Genomic DNA, 24,912 nt, shown 5'->3' on the forward strand with positions numbered 1-24,912 from the left:
CTTTCTCCGTACGCAGGCGCAGCAACACGCATGCGCGGCTCCACCCCCTCTAGCATTCTACCTGAGGCTGACCTGGCTGCGGGAGCTACTGCACCCACTCTCCCGGGCCACAGGTTCCAGACGCGGCCTGGAAGGGAGTCCCTGGATCACTGTGGTCTTGTGCGGACCGCCTTGCCGAGAGGAGGGCTCTGCGGGGTGGAAACAGTAACAGCTGCCTTCACTTCCCTTGTGCCTGTAACTGCACCGAATTTCATGTCACCACTCTTGGAACAACTTGTAAAAACCTAGAGCAGTCATTTTCAGAATGTTGCCAGTCAGCACCAGCATTATCTCTTGGGAACCGGTTAGAAATGCAAAAAGGCTACACTTCAGACCTGCACAACCAAAGACTAGGAGTGGCTCCCGGGTAAACTCCCTGCAGTTAAAGTTGGAGAATCTTGGCCTAGAAAGTAAGTGTGGATTTTATCTCCATTTCCGAAAAAAGAAACTATGATCCAGACAAGCTAAGTAACTCACTCCAGATCACATCCAATTAATGACAAGGTCTGATTCCTACTCACTTTTTCTGGACCATAGAGTGCCTTTGGGATTGACTTTATTCAAACAGCATTTTGGTGCTTCTCCTGACCACAGTTGATGGAAGTACATGATTCAGATCATTTCAATGATATAGGACCAGAACTTTGACAGGAGGTGTCTCAGGAGACTGCAAAGTCTAGAGGAGAAGGCTTCCAGAAAGTGGAGGACGGACACCGGAGCTGGGTGCTTTGTGTGTCAGACTCAGGAGAATATTGGGAGTTCCAGAACTCCTCTTATGCCCTCAGCTGAGGACAGGGAGAAGGAAATGCCTAACATATATTTGTTTTTTCCTTCAGGAAACTTCATTTTTTACTAGTGTGATTGTATCAACTTGAATAATACAATCCTATGAATAATTGTGTGCAAACTGAAAAATGGAGAATGAGGGCCTCCTTGGTGGCACAAGGGGCTACGCACCGCACTATGAAGCTGCCAGCAGTTTCTGCAACACGAGTTCGATCCCCAGCCAGCCAGGGAGAAACCCATATCGCACAGCAGACCTCTTCTGTCTCAGTCCGCTGCTCCCCTCAGCAGTGTGTTTCAGTCAATCTACCTGTTCTGTTCTCCGCGATGTCTCTGGTGAATCCTCTCACCCCCTGCATCTCTGGCCTGTGCCCCAGCTCTTGTAAGCATAAATAAATAAATCTTTAAAAAAAAAAAAAAAGAAAAAGAAAAATGGAGAATGATATAGTTGGAGAATTTGTTCAGGAATTCTAATACAATGTGTGGTTAGACAGAATTAAGAGACAGCATATATCATCCTACCTTTTGAAACATTTGTAAAATATTAACTGTGATTTAAAAATAAGTTTGCTTAATTTGAACCAGTGTATCTCAAAGAAATTGAACGTGCAAGAACAAATTTAAAAGAAACTAAGATACATTTCTGCCTCTATGGCTTATATTCTTATATCGTAAATCATTTGACTACTGAAAAAAATACTGAATTATAACCCATCTCATATTTTTCCAGTAAAAATAAGGATTTTTAAACTCTCTAGTCTTTTTTTTGAGAAGTAAAATTAATGCAATGTATATCAGAACATCTAATTAATAAAATTACAAATCAAAGTAATTGTTACATAAATTAATCCATTTATTATGTGTTTCAAATTGTGGCATTTCTACTGGTCTTTCAATTCCTTCGTTTTCCTGATGGCAGACTTGACTGTGCTGGCAAAGTGGTGATGTAGGCCCAGGCTCCACCAGCTAGAGTTTTTGTGCAGGAACCACAATACCTGGTCCCCATAGCTCATCTCTTCATCTTCGTTTTGATGCATGAGTAGCAACTGTATTTTGCATGTTGGCTGATTTCAATTTTCTGCACCATTTTCCTGAGGGAACCACCATTTTAGGTCCTATGTTTATTGATGATCCAACCTTCTTTTTTTTTTTTTTTTAAATTTTTTTTTTAAGATTTATTTATTTATTTATACAAGCACTGGGTACAGTCAGAAGCACAGGAGGGTGAGAGAATTCACCAGAGCCAGAGCGGGGAGCAGAGCAGGCAGAAGGACCGAAGCACACTGCTGAGGGGAGCAGCGGGCGGCAGGAGAGGTCTGCGCGCCATGTGGGACCCTCCTCCGGTGGCCAGGGAGCAGCCGGGGATCAAACCGGCGCTGCAGAGGCTGCGGGCAGCTTCGCAACCCAGCGCTCAACCACTGCGCCACCGGGGAGGCCCGATCCAACCTTCTTGATGCATTTGACTGTATCACTGCAGACTAGGTCAGTGCCCCGGGAGATGACAAATTCATATTAAGTGAAAATTGACATTTTGCCATCTGTAATCCATTCTGTCACGGCAGCTATTGGAGGTAGGTGCTATTTCAAATCCCATTTTATAGATGAGGAGTTTAAGAGGTGAATTGATTTTGCCCAAGTTTTCAGGGATAGTTGATGGAGTTCAAGGACTGATTTTTCTGACTCCAGAGTCACACATTAGCTGCCACCACCAAGTGCAAGAAGCATGTATTCTCAGATGACTATGTTGTGGTTATGTTGTACAAATGTTTCCTTCCTTTTAGCGGGATGTCTTTTCCTTTAATGATAATTTCTTTCATGTACAGAAGCTTTTTAGTCTGATGCAGTCCTATTTGTTTATTTCTGGTTTTGTTTCTCTGAAAGTTCAGTCCCCAAAGACATCATTGAAGTCAATGTGGGGTATATGTCTTCTTCTGTGTATTTTATGGCTTTAGGTCTTGTTTCCAAATCTTTAATTTATTTTAAACATTGTATTATTTTTTATTCAAGTATTGTTGGTTTGTACCACTATATATGATTTAGGGGTTTTAATACATTTTAAATTAATTTTTGTGTGTAGTGTGAAGTAGTGGCCTAAGTTTTTGCTTCTGCATGTCGTTATCTGGTTTTCCCATACCATTGTTGCAAAGAGGAGAGTGATGATTTTGTATTTTATTCTAAGTTTAATGGGATCCCATTTTAAGGGTTCAAACAGGAAATTAATTCCTGGGTTGCTGGGTGAAGAATAGAAGAGCAATGGACAGAATAAAAGCAGAGATATCAGTTAGGAAGCGATTACAGGCTGTGGGAGGAAAACGTTTTAAGCCCTCTTTAGAAAGCAAAAATATAATTAGAACATGAGCTTCTAGTTTAATAAAGGAATCAGCATTTCTCTGTAAAATACTTTGCTGACTGGATATGTTAGGCTGAAGCAATGATTCTCAAAGGTGGTCCCTGGACTAGCAGTATTGGCAACTCCTGGGGTCTTGTTAGAAATGCAAATTCCAGAAAAACTGAATCAGAAGCTCTGGTGATGAAATTCAGCATTCTGTGTTTTTATTAGGGCCTCTAGGTGATCTCATGTTTGAAAAGCAGTTGGCTAAGAAAACAGTCTTAGGCAAATGCTTTTTATTTACACTATGGTGCAATCCACCTAAGGAAGAACCTTCTTTCAATATTTGTAGAATGTTATTTAAATAATGACAAGTGTCATAAAACAATGACCAGTGGGAAAATTAATTAGAAAGAATCTAGTTCTAGCAATATGCAGACTTTGTTCTGGAAAACTTCCTGCTATAAAACATCTTGAAAAACATCTTGAATAACAAATATCCCTTTGTGTGTGTGTGTGTTTTTTTTTAAAGATTTATTTATACATACACAAGAGCTGGGGTACAGGCCAGAGGTATAGGGGGGGAGAGGTGAATACCAGACATAGAGTGGGGAACAGAACGGGCAAATTGACTGAAGTACACTGCTGAGGGGAGCAGCGGGCAAGTCAGGAGAGGTCTGCTGTGCCACGTGGGTTGCTCCTTGGCTGGCTGGGAATCGAACTCGTGCTGCAGTGGCTGCAGATAGCTTCACAGGTTGCGTCTTAACCCTTGCGCCACTAGGGAGGCCCACAAATATCCCTTTGAACATATAGCTAACGCATGAGAAAAGTAAACATTCTCTGTTTAGCCTGAAAATCCCAAGGACTAAAAGTAAAGAAATTGAAAAAAGCAGTAAATTTCTTAGCTGATCTGGGGACTCTGAGGATGGGACAAGGTGAGGTGAATAACATGGTAGTATGTCAGAAATCAACAGCCTTGGATTTTCTTTTCTTTTTTTCAAGCATATAATAATTCATAATAAACATAGACATTTACTGTTCACAAAACTTTGATGTAAATGACCTTTGCATTGGAGAGTAATATGTATTAGGAGCTGTGACTTGGTAAGATGTTATATTAGTGTAGGAAGACTTTGTTTTTAGTTTTTTGTTTTTTTTTAAAGATTTATTTATTTATACAAGTACTGGGTACAGTCAGAAGCGCAGGAGGGTGAGAGAATTCACCAGAGCTAGAGTGGGGAACAGAACAGGCAGAGTGATGAAATACACTGCTGAGGGGAGCAGCAGGCACGGCAGGAGAGGTCTGTCATGCCATGTGGGACCCTCACCGGTGGCTGGGGATCGAACTGGCGCTGCAGAGGCTGCGGGCAGCTTCGTAGCCCAGCGCTCAACCGCTGTGCCATCAGGGGAGGCCCAGTGTAGGAAGACTTTGAAAGGACGTGACTTAGAGTCACTTAGATGGGAAGAAAATTGTTTCATAAAGTTTTTTTTTTAAGATTTATTTCTATTTATTTATTATACCAGAACTGGTGTGTAGGCTAGAGGTGTGGGGAGGAGAGTGAGAGGATTCACCAGAGACAGAGTAGGGAGCAGAACAGGACAGAGTAGGGAGCAGAACAGACAGATCTACTGAAATACACTACTGAGGGAAGCAGCAGGCGAGACTGGAGAGTGACTGCTCTCCGTGTGGGTTAGCTCCCTGGCCAGGGATCGAACTCATGCTGCAATGGCTGCCGATAGATTCATAGTGCTGAGACTTAACCTCTTGTACCACCAGGGAGGCCCTCATTAAGTATTTTTTAATCAGTATAGTCTGAACCCCTATGACTATTTGTCCTTACTTTAATATCACTGTCAAAATAGATGGGGGGCAGTCTTCTTTGGGTATTAGATATTAATGCCTATCTTGGAGAAGAGATGATCAACCTTGAGGCCTCAGTGGAAAGATAGGGATCTTGCTAGAGTTTACCTCTCGGGAAAGGGTAGGCTAGGAAAAATCCACTTGTGAAAAAGAGAACGAGGGCCTCCCTGGTGGCGCAGGGGTTAAGATGCAATCTATGAAGCAATCCGCAGCCACTGCAGCAAGAGTTCGATAGCTGGCCAGGGAGAAACCCACATGGCGGACAGACCTCTTCTGTCCTGCCTGCTGCTCCCCTCACCAGTGTACTTAGGTCCATCTGCCTGTTCTGTTTCCTATTCTGTCTCTGGTGAATCCTCTCACCCCCCACATCTCTAGCCTGTACCCCAATTCTTGTATAAAAATAAATAAATCTTTAAAAAAATAAAAAAGAGAAAGAATGCTTGAAATTGTCTCCACTGGTGTCTTTGATGGAAGACAAAAATAGAAATAAAACATTGCTCAGACATTATAATCACAGGCCTGTCCTCACATAAATGTGGGGTTTGGCTTTACACTCTCTTTTGAGCCTAGAAGCTCCAAAGTGGAGAAATTAGCATAAACTTGAGGGTACCTGGTAGCAGTAAACATGAAACTATTCTGAGGGAACACACTTCTATTTAAACCACATGGCATTCTCAGGGATCAAACCCTGCTAAAGATGTGCACATCAGGATATATCAGGAAACAGTACACCATGAGCAAGAACCAGCAGACACCATCATTAACCAGATTAGATTCTTGTGAACTTGAAATAATGGAACATTATGATAAAAACTATACAGACAAAAACAAGTATTGATGAGGACATAGAAAAATTGCACTTTAAAAAAAGATTTATTTATTTATGCATACAAGAAGTGGGGTGTAGGCCAGATGTGTGGGGAGTAAGAGGGTTCACCAGAGACAGAGTGAGGAGCAGAACAGGCAGATATGCTGAAATATATTGCTGCGGGGAGCAGGGGGCAAGACAGGAGAGGTCTGCTGCGCCAGGTAGGTCAGTTCCATGGCAGGGGATTGAACTCATGCTGCAGTGGCTAGCAATAGCTTCATAGCGCTGAGACTTTAACCCCTGTGCCACCTAGGAGGCCCAAATTGTACTTTTTATATCTTTGCTGATGGTAGTATAAAATAGTGCTACTGAGCCTCTGGTGGCACAAGGGGTTAAACACAGCACTGTGAAGCTGTCCACAGCCTCTGCAGCATGAGTTCGATCCCCGGCCAGGAAGGTGACCCACATGGCGCAACAGACCTCTCTTGTCTCGCCCTCTGCTCCCCTTAGCAGTGTATTTCAGTCATTCTGCCTGTTCTGCTCCCCACTCTGTCTCTGGTGAATCCTTTCACATCCTGCATCTCTGGCCTGTACCCCAGTTCTTGTATGCATAAATAAATAAATCTTTAAAAAAAATAAAATGGTGTTGCTACTATGTTGCAAAATACTTTGAAAAGTTTTCTTTTTAAAGTTAATTATAAATTTACCATATAAACCAGCAAATTCTCATTATCCAAGAGATATGAAATAGAAATGAAATGAGGAGATATGAAAATGCATGTCCCCATAAAGATTTGTAAACACCTGTCCACAGCAGTGTTACTCATAATAACCAAAAAATGAAACAATCCAGATAGCCATCAGATGATGAATAGATAATTAAAATGTGACATCTCCACATATAGGAACACTCCTTAACAGTAACTACCGTGACATCACAACCACCACATATACAACAGTGCATGTAGAGCCTAGGTGTGTAGTAAGCTGTCCACCTAGGCTTGTGGAATTACACTGTATGTGACAGCACAGTGACAGAATCATCTAATGACACATTTCTCAGGACATTAAGTAGTGCAGACTGTGCTGGTACACGTATATGTATTAACAATATAAGTTTCAAGAACATGATGCTAAGAAAAGTCAGATGCATGAAATGATATACTGTATGATTCCATTTACATAAAATGACTAAACGCAACAAATCTGTAAAGAAAGTAGCTTAGGGGTTGTTTGATGTAGGAGTGGAATTGACTGCAAATGTGAATGAGGGGGTGGTAGAAGAGAAAAAGAAAGTGATTTGGAGGTAAGATGCAAATGAACTTGGAAAGCATAGGCGAGAGAGAAATCATGCTTAACATATGCGTTTCTGGCTTCAGGAACTGGTGAATGGTGGGACCACTTCTTGAGAGAGGGAAGTCTCTTGGGAAGGGATTGGTGAAAGGAAAGTCATGATTTCAGTCTTGGGCTTGTTCAGTGTGAGAGGTCTCTGAGACATGGAAAGGGGAGCCCAATAGGCTGTTGGAGGTGCGGTCTAGAGGACAGAAGATAGGTTTGCACAGAAGTCACACAATTGGAGAGGGGGCATCACTAGTACTTAATGTTTTCTCCTAGTCCTGTTCATTCACCCCATAAATATTTATTTATTTTAAGATTTGTTTATTTGTACAAGAGCTGGGGTACAGGCCAGGGGCACGGAAGGGTGAGAGGATTCACCAGAGACAGCGGGCCAGACAGGAGAGGTCTGCCACGCCTTGTGGGACTCTCCCTGGCTGGCCGGGAATCAAACCCACGCTGCAGAGACTGCAGACAGTTTCACAGCACTGCACTCAAACAGCTGCACCACCGGGGAGGCCTATAAATATTTATTAAATGATTCTAAGTCTTAGGGTTGTAGAGGCAAAGAAGACCAGCAAGTTCAGTCCTTGTCCTGGTGGATCCTCCATTCAGTGTAGGCAGCTTGTACATTACAGGAGAGGGCGGTGATTTTGCCAGGCAGACTAAAGGAGGAAGATCACAATGTGTACTTTGTGATGAGACCTATAATATAAATGGGTGGCACAGCAGACTCTTCCTCCTGCAGGGAGAATATGGGATACACTATATGTTATCTCTCTGCCCTCACACCTTCCATCCCAAATCCAGCTAGAGTTCTTTTTGGAGGTGAGCAAATGGATAGGGAGACAAAAGATGAGGGGTTAGGAGGAGGTATATGTGGAAGGGTGGGGAACCATGGAGGCCAACAGGACAGGAGCTTGAAGGGTTGCCTGTGGCCTCAGTTTCTCATCCTTCTCAGTTTCAGGTAGAGAAGCCAGTCTGCCGCCTGCCACAGTAGCCGTTACCTGGGCCAGACATGAAGAACTTTTGGCAGATTTTTGTCACATGGGTCCTTTGTGTGATCATCTTGTGGCTGATGGCCCCCTACTTGGATCTAGAACCTGAATTGGCACCCCAAGAAAAATCATTGGACTTAGTACCATGGCATGGCAACTGTCCTTGGATCAAATTCAGGAAATGCCACTACCCAACTGGGACTCTCAACTACTCACTCTGCCACCACGCAGTGAGAGAATGGAACTGGTTTGATGCATGCTACGAGAAGATGATGGGGATCCTGATGAGGGCAAAAGAGTCCAAGATTCCTGGCTCCATGCCTTGGTGGTTGGTCAGTGGTCAACAATGGTCCCAGCACCATCCCCTGTTCTTCCCAGGCCTGAACCATCACCTACTTTCTGGCCCAAACCCCTGTCCTAGACCCTGGATTCATGTGCCTCCCATCTTCACAGCCTTGACTTCTGACCCTTGGATGGAGGTCTTGCCCACCCAGTTCTGCTTTCTTCCCCTTGAAGCTAATACCTGGGGCTCAGTCCTAAATCTCCTCCCTTCTGCTGTTTCCAGGACATGAACTCAGCAAGAGAGCTTGGCAAAGTATGGAAGAAGTTCTTCAAGGAGATTCCCAGACCCTCAATGAGCCATTTTGATCTCTACTGTGGGACTTGTGCATTGGTAGGAAACTCGAAGATTCTGTGGGCCTCCAACATTGGCAAAAATATTAACCATCACACCAGAGTCTTCAGGTGGGTGCTGAAGAGAGGGCAGGGAGAAAGAAGGTTGTGCCTGTCCCGGAGTTTGGTTAGTTTCTGTTCTCCTTTCCAGTAGGAACCAAACCCCTATTCAGGACCTTGTGATGGTTGGGAACCAAACCGGAGGCCGTTTCATCTACCACAAGGGTGTCAGGGGTCAGGGTTCCTGGAGACAGCTGGTGCTGCTGCTGCTAAAGCTTTCTGGTCTGGTATGGACTTCGAACACTCTGAGTGAGGAGGTGATGGTCTGGGAACCCAGACATTTTCAGTATGGGGAAGAGGGGAGGTCACTGCAGGGGAAGATGGGGATGACCCTCTGCAGGGGGCACCTGCAGGATCCCAGGCCTCAGGGATTGCTAAATCTCCCCCACCTCCCAATTCTAGATTTTGGAAGATGGTCTAATGCCCTAGTGGGATGGAGGATAGCAAAGACCAGGTAAGTAGATGGGAGGAAGTAAGATGTGTTCATGGGCTGGCCCTTCCCCCTTCTTCCCCACATCCTAATGATCAGCCTCATTTTCTCAGGTACAACCAGAGTGACAGCCTGGATAACTGGGGTCAGTATTCATCCCTGGTGTTTGTGCCTCTACTCTGTGCCTTGCACACCTATGAGTAGGTTAAGAAAGATTCTTATTCCTTAGGCACTTAAAACTCTGTCTTGCCTGGATGTTCCCATATCCTGGCAATCCAACTCTGTTTTCTCAAAATTGCCACTCAAATGTCTATTAAAAAAAAAAAAAACATACAGACTACTTCTCTCTCTTATGCCTTCAGCATAAGAGTCTGAAAATTTCTGCCTGGTCTGCATGATCTGGGTCCCGCTTCTCTTCCTTCCCCCCCCACCCCCCGCCTTGACTTGCCTCTTCTTTCCCTGGGTCTATGGGTTTCTTGGCATTCCCTAAATACACCAGATGTTTCATGCCTTCTTCCACACTGCTCCTTCTGCCAGGAGTGTCCTTTTCTTGTACCCCAGGGAATCCTCTCTCTCCCGCCAATGTAATGGGGAGCATCTTGTTGATGCTTTTTTCTGGGCTTCAGGTTCTTTTGTGAGACTGTCTGTCTCCTCCTGTTTAGAGTATCTCCTCTGGAAAAGATGAGCTCCATTCTCCTCCTAGCTCCAGGAGGCAACCTTTCCTACTCAGTGAAGGATGAGGGAAGTGGGAAGATAGGATTCAACCTGCTGATACATGTATCTCTCTCATCTACCAGGATGCCGGCTTTGAATTTGGATCAGGAAAGCAAGGAAAGTGGTTCCATTTACAGGAGAATGATAATCAGACCAATAACTTCATGGTGATTCTGACTTTGCACAACACAACTGCGAATTCTGTCAATTAAGAGTGTGTGGGGAAGTTCAACGCCTGCACCTGGCCTGTGGAGTTCACACAAGTCCTAGTCCTTGGGGCTGAACACAGGGGATCTTGGGATTGTAGAACTGTGAGGTTTCAGGGGTAAAGGACAAGAGGAAATTGTGTGGAATTTGACGTTGAATAAAATCCTGCATTGATTTCTCTTATACAGTATCAGGGGAGGAAGGATTACACTTGCTTTCCAAATCCCTGGCAGTAGATTCATTCCTTTCTCTGCCTGATTTTCTGAATTATACAGATGGTGTACAACATTCTAAATATACTGAGACCACTGAATTTCATACTAAAATACTGAATATACTGCTGAGGAGAGCAGCAGGCAAGACAGGAGAGGTCTGTGCCATTGGGTTAGCTCCCTGGCCAGGGATTGAACTCAGGGAACCCAGACTGTAGTGGTGATAGTGTGATAGCTGATAGTGGTGAGACTTAACCCCTATGACACCAGGGAGGCCCTAGGTTGTCTCTTTTGATGGCTGCTCTCGGTCACGGAAATGGCAGCCTTTCTGCCTTCAAGTTACTGCTTTCTACCCCACGTGGGGAAGCAGATGAGCAAAGGTATTAGGTTGTGGTGTGGTGATTGCTGCTTTAACTTGCTAAGGACAGAGACTTGTTGAGAGAACAGGGTGCTGTACCCACCAGAACCAGGCCCCTCTTGCCCCTTTCTGCTCTCAGGACGTCTTGACTGTATCAGCAGACAAGGAAAAAGAAGGTTGCAGGAGGGGTAAAGTTTCATGAAAGGAGACCTTGGCACTCAGCTCTGACCACCTTTCTTCCCTCCCAGATCTGGTTATCAATCACGCTGTGAAGTATATCCTAGAGAACTGGCAGGATGGTCAGGGGCATTTCCTGCCCTCTGGATTCACTGCTCTGGTTATGCCCTGCTGCATGTTAACATGAAATAAAGGAAGCTCTGCCCTGATGCCCTTTGCAAGGTTGGGTCCCGCTGGGAGAATCTATACTCTTTTTTTTTTTTTTTTTTTATAGAGGCATGCTTTATTTATTTGTTTGCTGGTTTCTTTGCTTGTTTTGTTTATACATGCACTGGGTACAGTCAGAAGCGCGGGAGGGCGAGAGAATTCACCAGAGCGGGGAGCAGAGCAGGCAGAAGGACCGAAGTACACTGCTGAGGGGAGCAGCGGGCGGCAGGAGAGGTCTGCGCGCCATGTGGGACCCTCCTCCGGTGGCCGGGGAGCAGCCGGGGATCGAACCGGCGCTGCAGAGGCCGCGCGCAGCTTCGCAACCCAGCGCTCAACCGCTGCGCCACCGGGGAGGCCCCAGAATCTATACTCTTTCCTTCATGCTTCCCCGTGCCAGTTAGAAGTGGATGAGAACAAGTGGCACCATCACAGGTAGAACCTGCCATACAGATGATCTTATTATTGGTGAAGGATATTATACTTTAGAAAGTTGGAACAGAAAATTACCCACAACCTAGTGTGAGAGGAAGATCTGTTTACACTTGATGTGAAGTCAAGCCTGACTTGAATATCTAGTGGGGGAGGGAGAGCCTAGTCTAAGGTCTAGAGTGGGATGGGAGCTCTTGAGGTTTGAATGGGGAGGAAAGAGCAAATAGAGAGTAGTTGATTCCTGAAGACCTTATTTGGCAGCCTCTAAAACACTTATTTACAGGAAATTCACCTCCTCTATCCCAGAGTACATAGGGCTTATGGCCTTGGCTCATGATTTATAGATAATGGTACTGAGAAGAAACTCCAAGGAACAAACCAGGGTCCCTCTGTCAGCCTCTAAGCTAGAGAACCAAAGTTGGAAGGCCAAAAAAAGTAAGGAACCAAAAGTCTTTAAATCTGTTCCTTAGAACTCCTTGCACAGAGAAGGCCAGGTGAGGCTGTTGCGCCCCAGGGAATCTGACTGGAAGCAAGGACCAGCTAGTCAGATTCTGCCTGTTGAAAATGTTTACCAAAAAAATTTAACATTTTACTAAGCATCTGCTGCAGCCTGAGTTTTGGAACAAAGTTCCAGCATGAAGCAGTTGTGAACAGCCCCCTTTCTACATATGCTGGGTAGTGCAGTGGGAAACCAGGGGCCTGAGCCCGGAGAAAGTAGGTTGGGGTGAGCAGGGTGCTGCTCTCAAACCGCCACATTCTGAGCTCCATTCCTAGGCTTAGGGAAGAGGAAATTCCAGATTATGGTTGGAGGGCCAGAGAAAGGTCATGCCCTGCTTTAAAGAACTGTTTTTCTTAGGCTTTGAGGAGGTTGCCAATAACAGGTGTAAGAAACTGTGAAGTGGGCTCAGTTGATTGCCTGCACCAGGGCCAGTCCATAGGTGACAAGTTTTGCTACAGTCCATTCTCTTTACTGGCTTGACACATAAGTTAGATTATAGGGGACCAGCTAGTACATGTATCCAGCTGATACGCCCAAGAGGGACACTCAAGGGCATTCACCCTGAGCAGAAGGGAAATGAGGCCAGACAGCTATTGAACTCTAGAGGCTGACTAGCCAAAGGTCATTTCTGTTTCTTAAGTCCCAGAACATGTTTTAAGTCAAGAACATGTAATCGTTCCTCATTATCCCTGAGTTCAAACCTCCCTTCCCATCCAACCTTGGCTCCAGCATACTTTGCCACAGGGAGACCAGTTTCACCAGTATGCTTAGCAACCCCTCCCAGCAGCTCTCTACACTTCAAGGCCAGCTCATGCCTTCCTTGCTCAGTCCCTGGAATCTGTGGCTCTTCTAGTCAGCACAGACTTATCAATGAGTGTTTGTTCTTGTCAATTGGGCTCAAGCTCCCTTGAACAAGGGCTTTGTCTTGGGTCTTCTATGACCCTTCTCTACCAGATTTCAGGCAGATAAATGCATGCCACCTGACAGGAATCTTTAGAAAATTCTTCCTTAGTAGATGCCCATGATGTGCCCAGCTACACAAGTGGAGGCAGCAGCAGAGAATGAATACAAAGACTCAGGGTTTATTTCTGAAGGGGAAGGAGAAAGAGAGTGAAAAACTGAGATGATAAATTCTAGACAACAGGTAGTATATGCCCCTGGGCCAGGGCAAGGTGCGCCTCTGGTTGGCTCTTCAGGATAGCAGGCAAGTGTAGTTGCCTTGTTCCCATATGACTGGGGGCCATTATTCAGCCTTGCAGGTTTCCTTCCTTCTTCCTGGGAATGCAAGTTGACCATGGCTGCCCAGATTGGGAGACAGAACTAAACCTTTTCCTTTTGCAAACCTGCAGGTTTATAGAGGGGCTATGACCCACTGTACAGTTTTCTGTCTGCTCCCAGGCTGGCCTGTATCCTGGTTGTGGCTGCTACCTGGAGGTGGCCTGGGCTGGGTTGGGGCTGGGGCACAGCAGGATTGGCCCTGGGGATGTCAGACTTTGAGTCAGGGACTCATCCAGTTTCCGGGTCTCAGCCTCCAGGACAGTGGCCTCAGGGGTCTGGGCCACAGCAAGAAGTGAGTGGGAGAGACTGTGGTGCAGGCCTGCTAGTTCGCGGCTGGTCTGTACCGAACGAGCTATGTAGTCCTGCTTCTGCTTCCGCTCCAAGGCCAGCTGGGCTCGCAGCAGGGCCACCTGATGGGTGGGAAAACAAGAGGAGAAAACAGTTGAAGGCCTTGAAGTAGCCCCACTCTTCTTGCTCTGCTGTGGCTCTTGTCAGACCAGCATTTGAGTCAATCTCAGGATCAGGTTTACAGTGTTTGGGAAGGGCCCTTCGGAGTCATTCAGTGATTGTCAACCCTGTTGCACAGGAGACTCACACAGGGAGCTTAAAAATAAAAAACAAATGGCCTCCCCGTTGGCGCAACGGTTGAGCACTGGGTTCCACATGGCGCACAGACCTCTTCTGTGCCTGCTGCTCCCCTCAGCAGTGAACTTTGTCAGTCTGCCTGTTCTGCTCCCTGCTCTGGCTCTGGTGAATTCTCTTACCCTCCTGTGCTTCTAACTGTACCCAGTGCTTATATAAATAAATAAATAAATCTTTAAAACAACAACAACAAAAAAAAACTATTCACCAACTTGTAATAATATGCTAGATCATAAGCACAAAATTTGACGAGTTTGATAATATATACAGCCATGTATAGCCACAGTGTGGCTCGAGATGCACAGTATTTTAGTCATTGGACAGAGTTCCATTGTGCCCCTTTGGAAGCTTTTAGAAAGTATTCTGATGAATTCTGATGAATTCTGGGGTGAGGCCTGGCATCAGTATTTTATTCAAAGTTCCCCAGGAGGTAAGAATGTCTAGCCAGGGTTGACAATCACTGCTTAACCTTTCCATTTCTCAGAGGAATATACTGAGACTACTAGGAGGTGAAGTTATCCAGATCTCAGGGTAGGCCTGGGACTAGAGCAAAGCAAGAGTGGGTCTCTCTTGCCTGACCCTAGTCTGAGCCCTGTCTCAGAGGATGCTTACTTTGAGTTGAACAGAATTCAAAATAATAGCTTAGGTCAAACTGTATAGTCATGTCCTGCCAGTATGACAACTGATTTCTGAAACAGACCCAGAAATCGAATTCCACAGTTCTTATTAATCCTCAGTCTCAAAATACAGGGTGATGTTTTAGGTGAGTCCTAAGAGGCAGGCAGTTACTTTATATGGTTTCCATGAATGTGACAGCCTGACCTGAGCTCTGAGGGATGGATGGAACCTGGCAGTGGTGCCAGGGGTGCTGGCAGCGGTCCTGCCTGCAGGGTGCCTGTGAGGGCAGAGGAGGTTGGGCACTTCTGCTTGCTTTAGTCTGTCCTTTTAGAGTTGTGTAGGCTCCTCAACCTTCTTCCTTTTCCTTCCCCTTCCTAAGTAGGAACCTGGAGGACTGGGCCAGGAGCATTCTGCTTTCCCTACTCACACCCTAAGCATTTGAGATGGTGAGTTGGGACTGGATTCTTCTTGGTTTCCAAGTAGATTTAAGTTCTCTAAGGGGGGAACTATTTTCCTTGCTCCTGCTGGAGGTGCACAAAGGGTCAGGCACACAGCAGACACTTAGCCTTCTTGCCTAAAGTGCAAGGGAGAGAAAAGGAACTTAGAATATGTACCTCTTTCTGCAGTTCACCCATGTGCTTGGCCTCCAAGGAGCCCTTCTGTCCTCCTCTTCCATCCTGTGGAAGACAAATGCCATTCCTGTTGGAACAGCACTTCCCACCTGGGGATTTTGCACGTGTCCTCAGCCAGCTCATCACAATCTGGGGGTCAGGCCCATGTCTATTGGCCATAAGTACCTGAACTCAGCTACAACTCTACGGGGTACTACTCTTTTGGGGCCACGATAGGCCCCAGAGGGCCCAGACCAGCCTAATGGCAACACCCACAGAGATTTGATAACAGATGTGCAAAAAAGCTAGGACAGTATGAGGCACTTTTTCATTTGCAGAGGCACATCACACACTTGCTTTGTGCTAGGCCTGGGCTATGAGCTAAGGATGCAGAGAGGAAGTAAGACAAAGTACCTGTGGGCAGCTTTCATTAGAGGAAGAGGGGTGAAGAGCTGGAAGAGGCTCAGCCACCAGAAACAGTCTCTCCTGCTGAGCCACAGTGTTACCTATTATGGGCATGACTCAGCTAAGAGTGTACCCAAAAAAGGGACTCTTGTCCCATGAAATACCACAGACCCTAATCTTGTAAATTCAATATTTTGAGGGGCAAGGAGAATCTAAGGGGTCCACAAAGCTAATACTCAGTGGTCAGGGACTCTGGTCAGTCAGCCCCACTCTTGGGTGAGCCTAAAGCACTGGTCTGCGAGCAGGTAAACTAGATATCATGGAAGTTTTTCTGGGTTCCTTAGAATACTAATTGTGACTCAACCCCAGCCACTGATGTGATGCTTCTTGGATCCACTGATTCCTGGATCCACTGATCCTTCCTGAATCAGGGACAGACAGAGCTGTGCTGGGTGGCAAAAGCAGGTCAGGAGAGGTTCTGGCTTGGCTAACGTGGTTGTCTTCCTGAGCAGGTAGCTGGGATAGGTACTGCAGAAAGCTGTTTCTGGTGGCTAAGGTTGGGCTCTACTGAGGCTGCTAACAGTGAAAATAGATGAACCTGCTGTGTAGGTGAAGACACGGTGGCTTCGCTGACCTCCAGGGCCCCGGTTCGGGATGCACGCAAGGAATCCCTCTTCAGTTTCCTCCGTTCTCGCTCCACCTGCCGTGATGCAAATGAGAAATTACTTGGCTTTGCTCTTGGGTTGGGGCAGAGCCACTTTTTTCCAGGCGAGTCCAATGTGGGGGGATGTGAGTGCAAGGGGACAGCAGTCATGGGCAGAAAAACTTATGGTTAAGGAGAGCAAATGCTATGGCAGCCCTGAGTGCAAAGGACTCTTGAGGTAGGAGAGGTAGGGAGCCCTCGGGTCTTTGGAGTAAGGGTCAGTTAGTTTTTTCTGTAGTATTTTAGGTTTTGTGGGTCATTTAATCTCTGTCCTCTATTGTAGTGGGCAAGCCGCCACAGACAACACACGAATGAATGGGCACAGCTGTGCTCCCATCAAACTTTATTTTTTTTAAAAAAATTTATTTATTTATTTATTTATACAAGCACTGGGTACAGTCAGAAGTGCGGGAGGGTGAGAGAATTCACCAGAGCCAGAGCGGGGAGCAGAGCAGGCAGAAAGACCGAAGCACACTGCTGAGGGGAGCAGCGGGCGGCAGGAGAGGTCTGCGCGCCATGTGGGACCCTCCTCCGGTGGCCGGGGAGCAGCTGGGCCCATCAAACTTTATTTTGAGAAACAAGTAGCAGGCCAAATGTGGCCTTCTGGCTGCAGTGTGCCAACCCCTGCACTGGGGGAATGCACAAGAAGTAGTGATACATGCCCACTGGATCCCAGAGGAGGGAGCTGAGGAGGGCAGAAGTAACTTACCTGCTCCAAGGTGGTCCGCAGCTGGGCATTGTGGCGTTGCAACCTGCTCCGGTCAATCTCCAGCCAGGCCACTGCTTGCTGCAGGTGTTCAAGCCTTTGTCCCCAGGCCTGCTGCTCCTCTATCCCAGGACGAGGCTCAGCCTCCACTCCTGAGACCTGTGGGAAAGACCTGTGAATTTCACCTGGGTAGCTCCTTAGACAGGTGAGGAACAGACAGAGGGAACATAGAACAATTGAGCAGGTCTAGGTTTCAGGGCTTGATTCCCAAGGGAAGGAGACAGGACCCTGGAGCTGTCCCTTAGGCTCTCTGTTCCCACCAGCCCCCAGATCCCCTCTGCCAGCTATGCACTCACCTCTCTTCTGGGCCCCCGTTCTGCTCTGCAGGCCTGACCTGGGCTATGGAGCCGCTCCTTCTCCAGAGTCTGTCTGGTGAGCTCCAGTTCATCCTGGAGCACCAAGATACAGAAAAATATCACAAATGACAACCTCATATCCAGATTCACTCTATCTCCATCCCCACAGACACCAGCTTAATTTTTTCATAAGCTTCTAGTCTTCCTTTTCCTAGATGTTCTTAGCTATTCTAGAGCAGAAACTTACAGGTGGGATCTACCCAATGAATGGAAGGCTAGGGCTGAACCCTGTCTCATTTTAGACCTTCCAGTGCTATTCCACAGCAGCACTGAGGTGCTGCAGAAAGAGCAGGACCTCTGACGTCACACAGAGTAGGGTCTGATGTCACCCCTTATTGGCAATATGACTTGGTCAGACACGAGCCCTCTCCAAGCCCCAGTCTCCTCACTTGTAAAATGATTATATGGTACAAGAAGCATAAATCAAATTTTGGGGTGGGGAGTGGTTAAATCCCTGTAGATAAGTGAGGAGACCTAGTGCTAGATATTTTCTAGGTACCCTAGGTTTTATAAATGCTAATGGGCAGAAAGACCAATAGGAGAAACTGATTTTTTTTTTTTAAAGATTTATTTGTTTATTTGTTTATTTATTTATTTATACAAGCACTGGGTACAGTTAGAAGCGCGGGAGGGTGAGAGAATTCACCAGAGCCAGAGCGGGGAGCAGAGCAGGCAGAAGGACCGAAGTACACTGCTGAGGGGAGCAGCGGGCGGCAGGAGAGGTCTGCGCGCCATGTGGGACCCTCCTTTGGTGGCCGGGGAGCAGCTGGGGATCGAACCTGTGCTGCAGAGGCTGCAGGCAGCATCACAACCCAGCGCTCAACCGCTGCGCCACAGGGGAGGCCCAGGAGAAACTGATCTTATGTGTGGATAAAGGTTGTCTGAGAGAGGAAGACCTTAGTAGAAAGAGTCAAAATGCTTAGATCCACCACTAATTCTAACTAGCTGTGTGACTCTGGACAAGTTACATAACCTCTTAGAACTGCAATGTTCAACTATAAAATGAAGATAACAGTTCCTACTTTTCAGGGTTGTTTTGGAAGAAAGAATAATAATGTCTGGCATGTGAAATTCTTAGCATAAAAATGGTTCCACTGAGATGAAGGCTGCAGCTGAGAGAGGTCCTGGGTCTCACAGCTAATAAACTGCACAACTATATTTCAAACTCAGGAACTTGACTCCAGAGTTCATAAATGAAACCTCTTCTCTGCATAGTGCCCTTTAACCAGAGTAGAGCTTTGCCAGTTCCCAGAAGGCAAGTCCTTGCAGGGTTGTGTCTGAGAAAAGGAAGCGGTTTATCTGGGGATCAGTTGAGGACCAGGATATAGCGTCAATTTCCCTGGAAAAATGGGCTGGGTTCCTTTTGGCAAGAGACGATGTCCAAGGTGATCCTAGCTGTCTGTGCAGGGCTGTGCTCAGCGCGGGGGCACTGACATGACTAAGACAGCCCCTGGTCTTGAGGTTAAATGCTGTGCCCTAAGGTCTGTTTCACTTCTCCTTTGACATTTTTCCTAGAGGAGCGCACTTATTCCTAACTGCTGAGGACTCCAAAATCTCTGTCTTCAGTCTCTCCTTTAACTTCAGACCATTTTGCCCATCTGCTCACTGGGCATCTCTCCTTACTAGTCCAACAGGCGTGTCCCTCTATTTCCAAAGCAGTCTTACCTTTTCACCCCATTCCCCTAAGCCTCCTTTTCTTCATCTCGGTGAGCAGAAACCTGGGTTTTGTCTTTGATTTCTTCCTGTCCCATCTGTCCCATTCCCTATTTCTTAGTCAATCTTAGTTCTATGAACCTTTCAGGTCCACCTGTGTCTCCATCCACACTTACCATCTCAGGTCATCTTCTCTCTCTGCACTTCTAATCTAGCCTCCTGGTTGGCCTCCGCCGCTCCACACAGCAGCCTGAGCAATCTTTCTGCACTGTAGACCTGATTGGGTCATTCCCCTTCCCTAAACCCTTCATCCACTTCCCACAGGTTACCTGGGTCATTACCATCAGAAGCCCTGAATGATGGGGTCCTTGCTGTACTCTTCTCTTGCTAACTCTCCCCTCTGTGGCTCAGAGACCCTGAACCCTATGCTCTCCATGCTCCTTGTTCCTTTTCCCAAGAAAGCTCCTTCCTGACCTGTACTTGGTTACCTCATTAGTCCCTTCCGATCTAATCTTAAACACCACTATTGCCAGGAAGTCATTTAAGACTTAATCACAGAAAAGGTTGGGTGTTTTTGTAGTAAGCTCAGAGCACACTAATAGTCGCCAACGAGTCACTAATTATAACTAGACACTGCACTCTAATTGCTTATCTACTAAACTCTACGCTCTAAGAGGGGAGGGCAGTGGGTGTCTTCTCTTTGTATTGCCCAGACTAGCACAGTAACCTGAACTCCACTTAAGAGAAGCTTGTGATCTGGACTTTCTTATATCCTTAGGTGCCATAAGCCCAGGGTGGCAGGCAGTCCCTTTGCCCACCCAACCCCACCCCTGGCCCTTACTACCCATGGAGTGACTCACCTGCAGCCTCTGCTGTTCTGAGTCCCTCTCTAGGACAGAGGTTTGTAGGAACATGGCTACTTCCTGCAGATCGCTGACACTGGCCTTGCTCTGAGCCAGGGACAGCTCCAATTCCTGGGCCTTCTCCCTCCATTCGATCTCCCTGGCCTCTGTCTGCCTCAGGGCTGCCTGTAGTCGTTCTAGCTCCTGCTGCAGCCTGGGCCCTAAAGAATCAAGATTTGTAGACTGCTCCTCTGCTGGGGAGGCTTTGTGGTGGTGAAGGGAATCCTCCAGAGTCTTCCTTTGCTGGGCCTTCCTCAGCTCCAGGATCTCTTCTTCCTTTTGGGTCAAAGTCAGCTGCAGCTCTCTCAGGTTCTCACGAAGGCCTCTCATCTCTTTCTCTTTTCTCTCCTGTCCCAGATTCTGCTTCTCTTGGATCACATTCTCTTGGTACCTTGCCAGAGAATTCTCTAGCATCTGCCCCTGTTTCTTCTGATGTCTCAGCTCTTCTTCCTTCTGGGCTAGGGCCTGCTGGAGCTGCTGTATTGCTTCCTGGTGTTGGAGATCCTGGTTCTGGATCTCACCTTCCTGCTTCCTCAGGGCCTCCTCTAGCTGCCGGGCCTGTGCCTGGCAGGAGTCCAGGGCAGCCTGCAAGATGGCAGTGTTGGCCTCCAGGTTGCTGCTCAGCTCTGCCTGCTCAAGGAGATGCTGCTCTTTCTCCTGCAGGGCAGCCTGAGCCTTGTTGAGGGCCTCCTGTAGAGTTTCAGCCTGACTCCGGGCAGCTTCTTCCTGAAACTGGGAAGACAGGCCGTTTGCCTTCATGGCCTTCAGTTCCTGGTCCCGCTCCTTAAACATTGCTTCTGCCTTCAACAATCTGTCCTGCAGGACCCTGGTCTCGGCTTCATGCTCTTGGGCCTGCTCAGCACACTTCTGCTGGAGGGCTAGCAGGGCCTTCTCTTGCTCCCGACACTCAGTCCTGAGTTCACCCAACACCTCCTCCAGGGCCTGCACCCGCTGTCCCTCCACTGTCAGCTCTTCCTGGAGCCTCTGCACATGCTCCTTGTGGTCCGCAAGCTCTCCCTGGCGCTCCTGCAGAGTCATATGGGCCTGTTCCAGAGCTTTCTGCAGTGTACTTGCCTTTTCCTTCACATTCTCCTTCTGTTCCTGGGCCTGCTGTTGTTGGTGCTGCAGGGCCTCAAACTCCTGGTCCCTCTGGGCCAGGCCTCTCTGGGCCTCTTCCAGCTCACCCTGAAGTGACTGCATTTTCAGCTCCCCCTGTTCTCTTGCTTCCTGCAGGTGCTGCTGTAGGATCACTATCTCCTGCTCTTGCTGGGTCAGGAGTAGGCTGGTCTCAGTCACCTTCCTGTGCAGGCCCTGGAGCTGCTGCTCCAGCTGATCCTTGTGCTCCTGAAGTTCCTGAATATGTTCCTGCTGACATTCCACCTCCTTCTCCTTATCACGCAGGATCAGCTTCATGTGCTCTAGGCTCCCACGCTGTACTTTACTCTGGCCCTTCCCTTCCTCTGCCCGCTCTTGCATCAGCTGCCTCTGAGAGGCCAGCTCCCTACCACGGTCCCTCAAGGACAGCTTGATCTGTTCCAGGTCCTCTTCGAGGATCTTGGTTTGCAGGGTCCTCTGATCTTCTAGGACCTGAATCCTCTCCTTCTGCAGCAACAGCTCCTGGTCCCTCCTCTCCAGGTCCTGAGTCATATGCTCTTTCTGCCTTTGTAGTTCCTCAATCTGTTCCCGCTGAGATTTCACCTCCTGCTGCTTCTCCTGGAGCTCACTTGCCAGCAGGGTGCTGTGGCTCTCCAGCTCTTGGATCTGGCTGTTCTGTGCCTGCAACTCCTGGCTCCTTTCCTCCAGGTCCAGTGTAAGGTGGGTCAGAGCCACTCTCTGCATTTCCCTCTGGCCCTCCAGCTCCTCAATTGCCTTTTGCTGGCACTCCATTTTGTGATGGTTTTCCTCCAGTTCCAAGGTCAGGCATTCCAGATTAACCAACTGCTTCTTTAGGTCCTGAATTTGTCCTTGCTGGGACTCAATCACTTGGGCCTTCTTCTCAAGTTCGAGAAGCTGGTGCTCTAAGATGTTCCTTTGTGTCTCTCGATCCTTCTCAAGCTCTTTGATCTGTTCCCTCTGTGCAGTTAGCTTCTGCTCTCGTTCCTGGACAGCCATGGGCAGATGCTCTAAAACAGACCTGCACTTCTCCAGCTCCTGAATCTGTTCTTGTTGCAGATCCACCTCTTGGTTCCTCTTCTTTAAGTCCAGGGACAGCACTTCCAAAGCAGCCTTTTGCATTTCCTGTTGCATCTCTAGTTCCTGAATTTTTCCCTGCAAAGTCTCCACCTCCCCTTCTCTTTCTGATAGTGTCTGGGCCAGGATGGCCAAATTCTCCTGCAAAGCCTTCCCTTGGGCCACTTTCAGCTCACCCTGCTCTTGCAGAGCTTGTGCTCTCTCACGCTCATTCTCCACCTCCTCATTTTTCAATCTCAGGGCTGAGCGAGCCGTCTTCAGGTCTTCTTCCAGGACCCCGGCAGCACTTGCCTGAGCCCTCGCTTCTGCAACAGATGCTTGCAGATGTTCTACCTGAGCTGTCAGGTTCTCCTTGACTGTCTGAAGTAACTCTCGCTCATTCTGGAAAACAAGAGGCAAAACCCCCTTAGAAAACACCAGCATTGTCAAAGCAAAATGAACTAGTGCGTTCCACTTAAGCTGATCCTAGCACATCCCAGAGCTCTGCCTTTCCCGAAGAAAGCCTGGTGCAGATGGGTCATTCCAGGCTCTGGCCCTTCAAGATTCTCAACCTCAACTCAGAAAAGTAATTGATGGAAGATTCACTAGGGCCTTAATAATGGCCTTCAGGGCTGTGGGGGAAGAAAGGGGAACTTGTACACTTGCTGAGAGAAATTGGGCACAACATGTGACCTATGGATGGGGCATGACTACAGGTGGACCCGGGGGTCAGAGCTCTGGCTCTCCTGAGGGATTAATCCTGAAAGCATCCCCCTCCCTTCAACCAGTGCCACCTTACCTGGGCTTCCATTCCCTGCAGTTCTGCTTGTCGTAAACGAGTCTGCAAGGATGCCACAGTTTCACGCAGTTCCATCAGCTCAGATTCCAGGGAGTTCTGTTTTCCTTCACATTTGGATTTCTCTTTAGGAAGAGGAAAGGCAGTGGAGCAAGATCCATGGTTGGGGGTGGAGAAAAGGGGGATGTAGAGGCAGATGGAGGATGGGGAACAAAGCCAAAGGGGAATATGGCCAACAGGGGGAGAATTACATTGAGTTTCACAGACATCACCCATCTGCCAGCTGCTCCTGTCTGTCTAGGCTCCCTGCGGTACCCATGTCTGTGTCTGCTGCCCAGCTCTAGCACTATCTGATCATCATCCCACAATCCTTTGTCCTGATCACACAGAGATTCTCCGCCCTGGAGGCTAGATAGGGCTGAGCTAGGTGACACTGACGGTCCTTTTCAGTCTAAATTCTACAGCTTTGCAGAGGTTCCTTCAGACCAACATTGCTCTGTTGGCTGGCCCCCTTTTCTGCAAAATGTACCAGACCACAGCTCTATGTGTATGGACCACAGAGAGCCCTCTGGGATGTTTTCAAGACCCAGACCCACTCCCCCAATTGTCCTCTTTTCTTCTACAGTAGATCCTTGGCCTCAAGAGCCTTCCCTCTACCTTCCTTTCCAAGCAGCCTCACCCTTTTCAGCCCCTGGCATGGATACATCTCTCTAAGCTCCCCCTCCTCCTTCCTATCTTCTAAACAGTCTATAATCCTTCTGCCAACAAAGATTAATCATTTTGAGAACACAGTTGGAGATGATAAAAATAAGTAATATGGATAAATGTCAAAAGATACAGAATTTTATGTTTTCATAGTTCTGGCCCTGGATTTACAGTTTTTTAATATCCTGTAGACAGAAAATGGAAGCCTAGCCGGCAACTTCTCTCAGTTCATCAAATCTGTTTCTCCTAATCCCTTCTTCCAGGATGACCCTCAAAGGCCAAGCCATGCAGAAAAATGGTTCAAGGAGGTCATCCCCCTTTGGATGATGCCTCTAGATATCTTCTCATAGTAGGGAGTGGCTGTAAGACTGTTGTTTCTACCCCTTCTAGGCTTCCAGCCTGTCCTCTCTTCCTTCTAATCTTCTGACTGTCTCGGGCTCTCACCTTCCTGGCTCTGGGAGAGTTGTCTCTGCAGATCCTGTAACTCGGTGTGGACCTGGCTCTTTTTGGCCTCTGTGTCAATGAGACGCTGTTCCAGCTTCCAGGCCTGATCTCTCAGGTCATCCTGGGAAAGAAAGGGAGGGCTAAACCAAGTTCCTCATCTACCATAAAGCTATCCCAGCCAGGGCTCAATCCCTCTTCTCCCTCTCAGCCTTTGTGGAGGTATCTGCCATCATTGACCCATTCCCTGATTGCTGGGTTATTACCTCTGAACTCCTTGAAGTCATGACAGGCCTTGCTCCAAATGACTAGAGTCTAGAATGCCCTCTGACCCAGCTTGTCTTTTGAAATGAGAACTCCTGCTAAAATCTTATTGATGTATCACCTCCTCCCTCCCCAAATTCCTACTTTAAAGCTTATCTCAGGTCACCTCTTCCTTCCTTCTGACACTCCCCAAGTCAGAATGAACTGTCGCTTCCTCCTTATTCCTAGATGCATCATTTGCACCTGTTATCGATCTAATGACTTCCATCAGTTCCGCTCTATGTTAGAATGCAGTCTGATTCTTCAGCCATGTCACAAGCTTCCTTGAAGACAGGGATCAAGTATTTCTTCTTTTTTCCCCAGTTCAGAGTGGCTGGCACACAGGTAGCATTTGATTTTTATTGATTAATAGGTTGACTGGGGGTGGAGCTTATGGGACTTTTAATTCAGTCTCAGGCTTTGACTGTTCCTATAAATGCTAACCT

The 24,912-nt window shown here is 47.4% G+C and overlaps 2 protein-coding genes across 11 annotated transcripts in view; one reads left to right on the forward strand and one right to left on the reverse strand.

Moving 5' to 3' along the window:
* Positions 1 to 42: 42 nt before the first annotated feature.
* On the forward strand, positions 43 to 24,669 carry CUNH20orf173 (chromosome unknown C20orf173 homolog). Of its 6 annotated transcripts, XR_005122428.2 has the most exons (7): positions 7,901 to 7,983; positions 8,117 to 8,485; positions 8,719 to 8,897; positions 8,977 to 9,142; positions 9,288 to 9,339; positions 9,429 to 9,460; positions 10,113 to 11,210. XR_005122428.2 is itself a non-coding variant. In XM_037496195.2 (6 exons), the coding sequence occupies exons 2-5, from the start codon at positions 8,174 to 8,176 to the stop codon at positions 9,312 to 9,314; spliced, it is 684 nt and encodes a 227-aa protein (XP_037352092.1). In that variant the 5' UTR covers positions 43 to 449; positions 8,117 to 8,173; the 3' UTR covers positions 9,315 to 9,339; positions 10,113 to 11,209. The 6 variants fall into 6 exon arrangements, 5 of the variants coding, with proteins under 5 accessions (XP_037352092.1, XP_054552826.1, XP_037352109.1 ...); XM_037496195.2 differs by lacking the exons at positions 7,901 to 7,983; positions 9,429 to 9,460 and adding an exon at positions 43 to 449 and having other exon boundaries at positions 10,113 to 11,209; XM_054696851.1 differs by lacking the exons at positions 9,429 to 9,460; positions 10,113 to 11,210 and adding an exon at positions 24,656 to 24,669.
* CEP250 (centrosomal protein 250) overlaps positions 13,115 to 24,912 on the reverse strand; it is a 40,092-nt gene continuing 28,294 nt past the window's right edge. For 3 of the 5 annotated variants that reach the window (XM_037496237.2, XM_037496222.2, XM_037496229.2), the window contains exons 26-33: positions 24,167 to 24,287; positions 23,021 to 23,142; positions 20,011 to 22,623; positions 17,438 to 17,530; positions 17,085 to 17,240; positions 16,271 to 16,372; positions 15,271 to 15,333; positions 13,116 to 13,806 (exon numbers count right to left, since the gene is read on the reverse strand). In XM_037496237.2, coding sequence (XP_037352134.1) covers positions 13,543 to 13,806; positions 15,271 to 15,333; positions 16,271 to 16,372; positions 17,085 to 17,240; positions 17,438 to 17,530; positions 20,011 to 22,623; positions 23,021 to 23,142; positions 24,167 to 24,287 — 3,534 coding nt within the window. In that variant the 3' untranslated portion in view covers positions 13,116 to 13,542. Of the gene's footprint in view, positions 13,807 to 15,270; positions 15,334 to 16,270; positions 16,373 to 17,084; positions 17,241 to 17,437; positions 17,531 to 20,010; positions 22,624 to 23,020; positions 23,143 to 24,166; positions 24,288 to 24,912 lie in introns of all 5 variants that reach the window. The other 2 variants (XM_054696843.1, XM_037496246.2) reach the window with 2 other exon arrangements.

This window comes from Talpa occidentalis, unplaced genomic scaffold (assembly GCF_014898055.3).
Source record: "Talpa occidentalis isolate TD23 unplaced genomic scaffold, MPIMG_talOcc4v2.1 talOcc4.10, whole genome shotgun sequence".
Classification (NCBI taxonomy): domain Eukaryota; kingdom Metazoa; phylum Chordata; class Mammalia; order Eulipotyphla; family Talpidae; genus Talpa; species Talpa occidentalis.

What these genes read in the sequence shown, in the direction of transcription:
- CUNH20orf173 (XM_037496195.2), top strand. Translation starts at nt 8,174, where the DNA reads ATGAAGAACTTTTGGCAGATTTTTGTCACATGGGTCCTTTGTGTGATC. An exon ending in CATCACACCAGAGTCTTCAG is followed by an intron (nt 8,898 to 8,976) that starts GTGGGTGCTGAA and finishes TCTCCTTTCCAG; the next exon opens with TAGGAACCAAACCCCTATTC. An exon ending in CGAACACTCTGAGTGAGGAG is followed by an intron (nt 9,143 to 9,287) that starts GTGATGGTCTGG and finishes TCCCAATTCTAG; the next exon opens with ATTTTGGAAGATGGTCTAAT.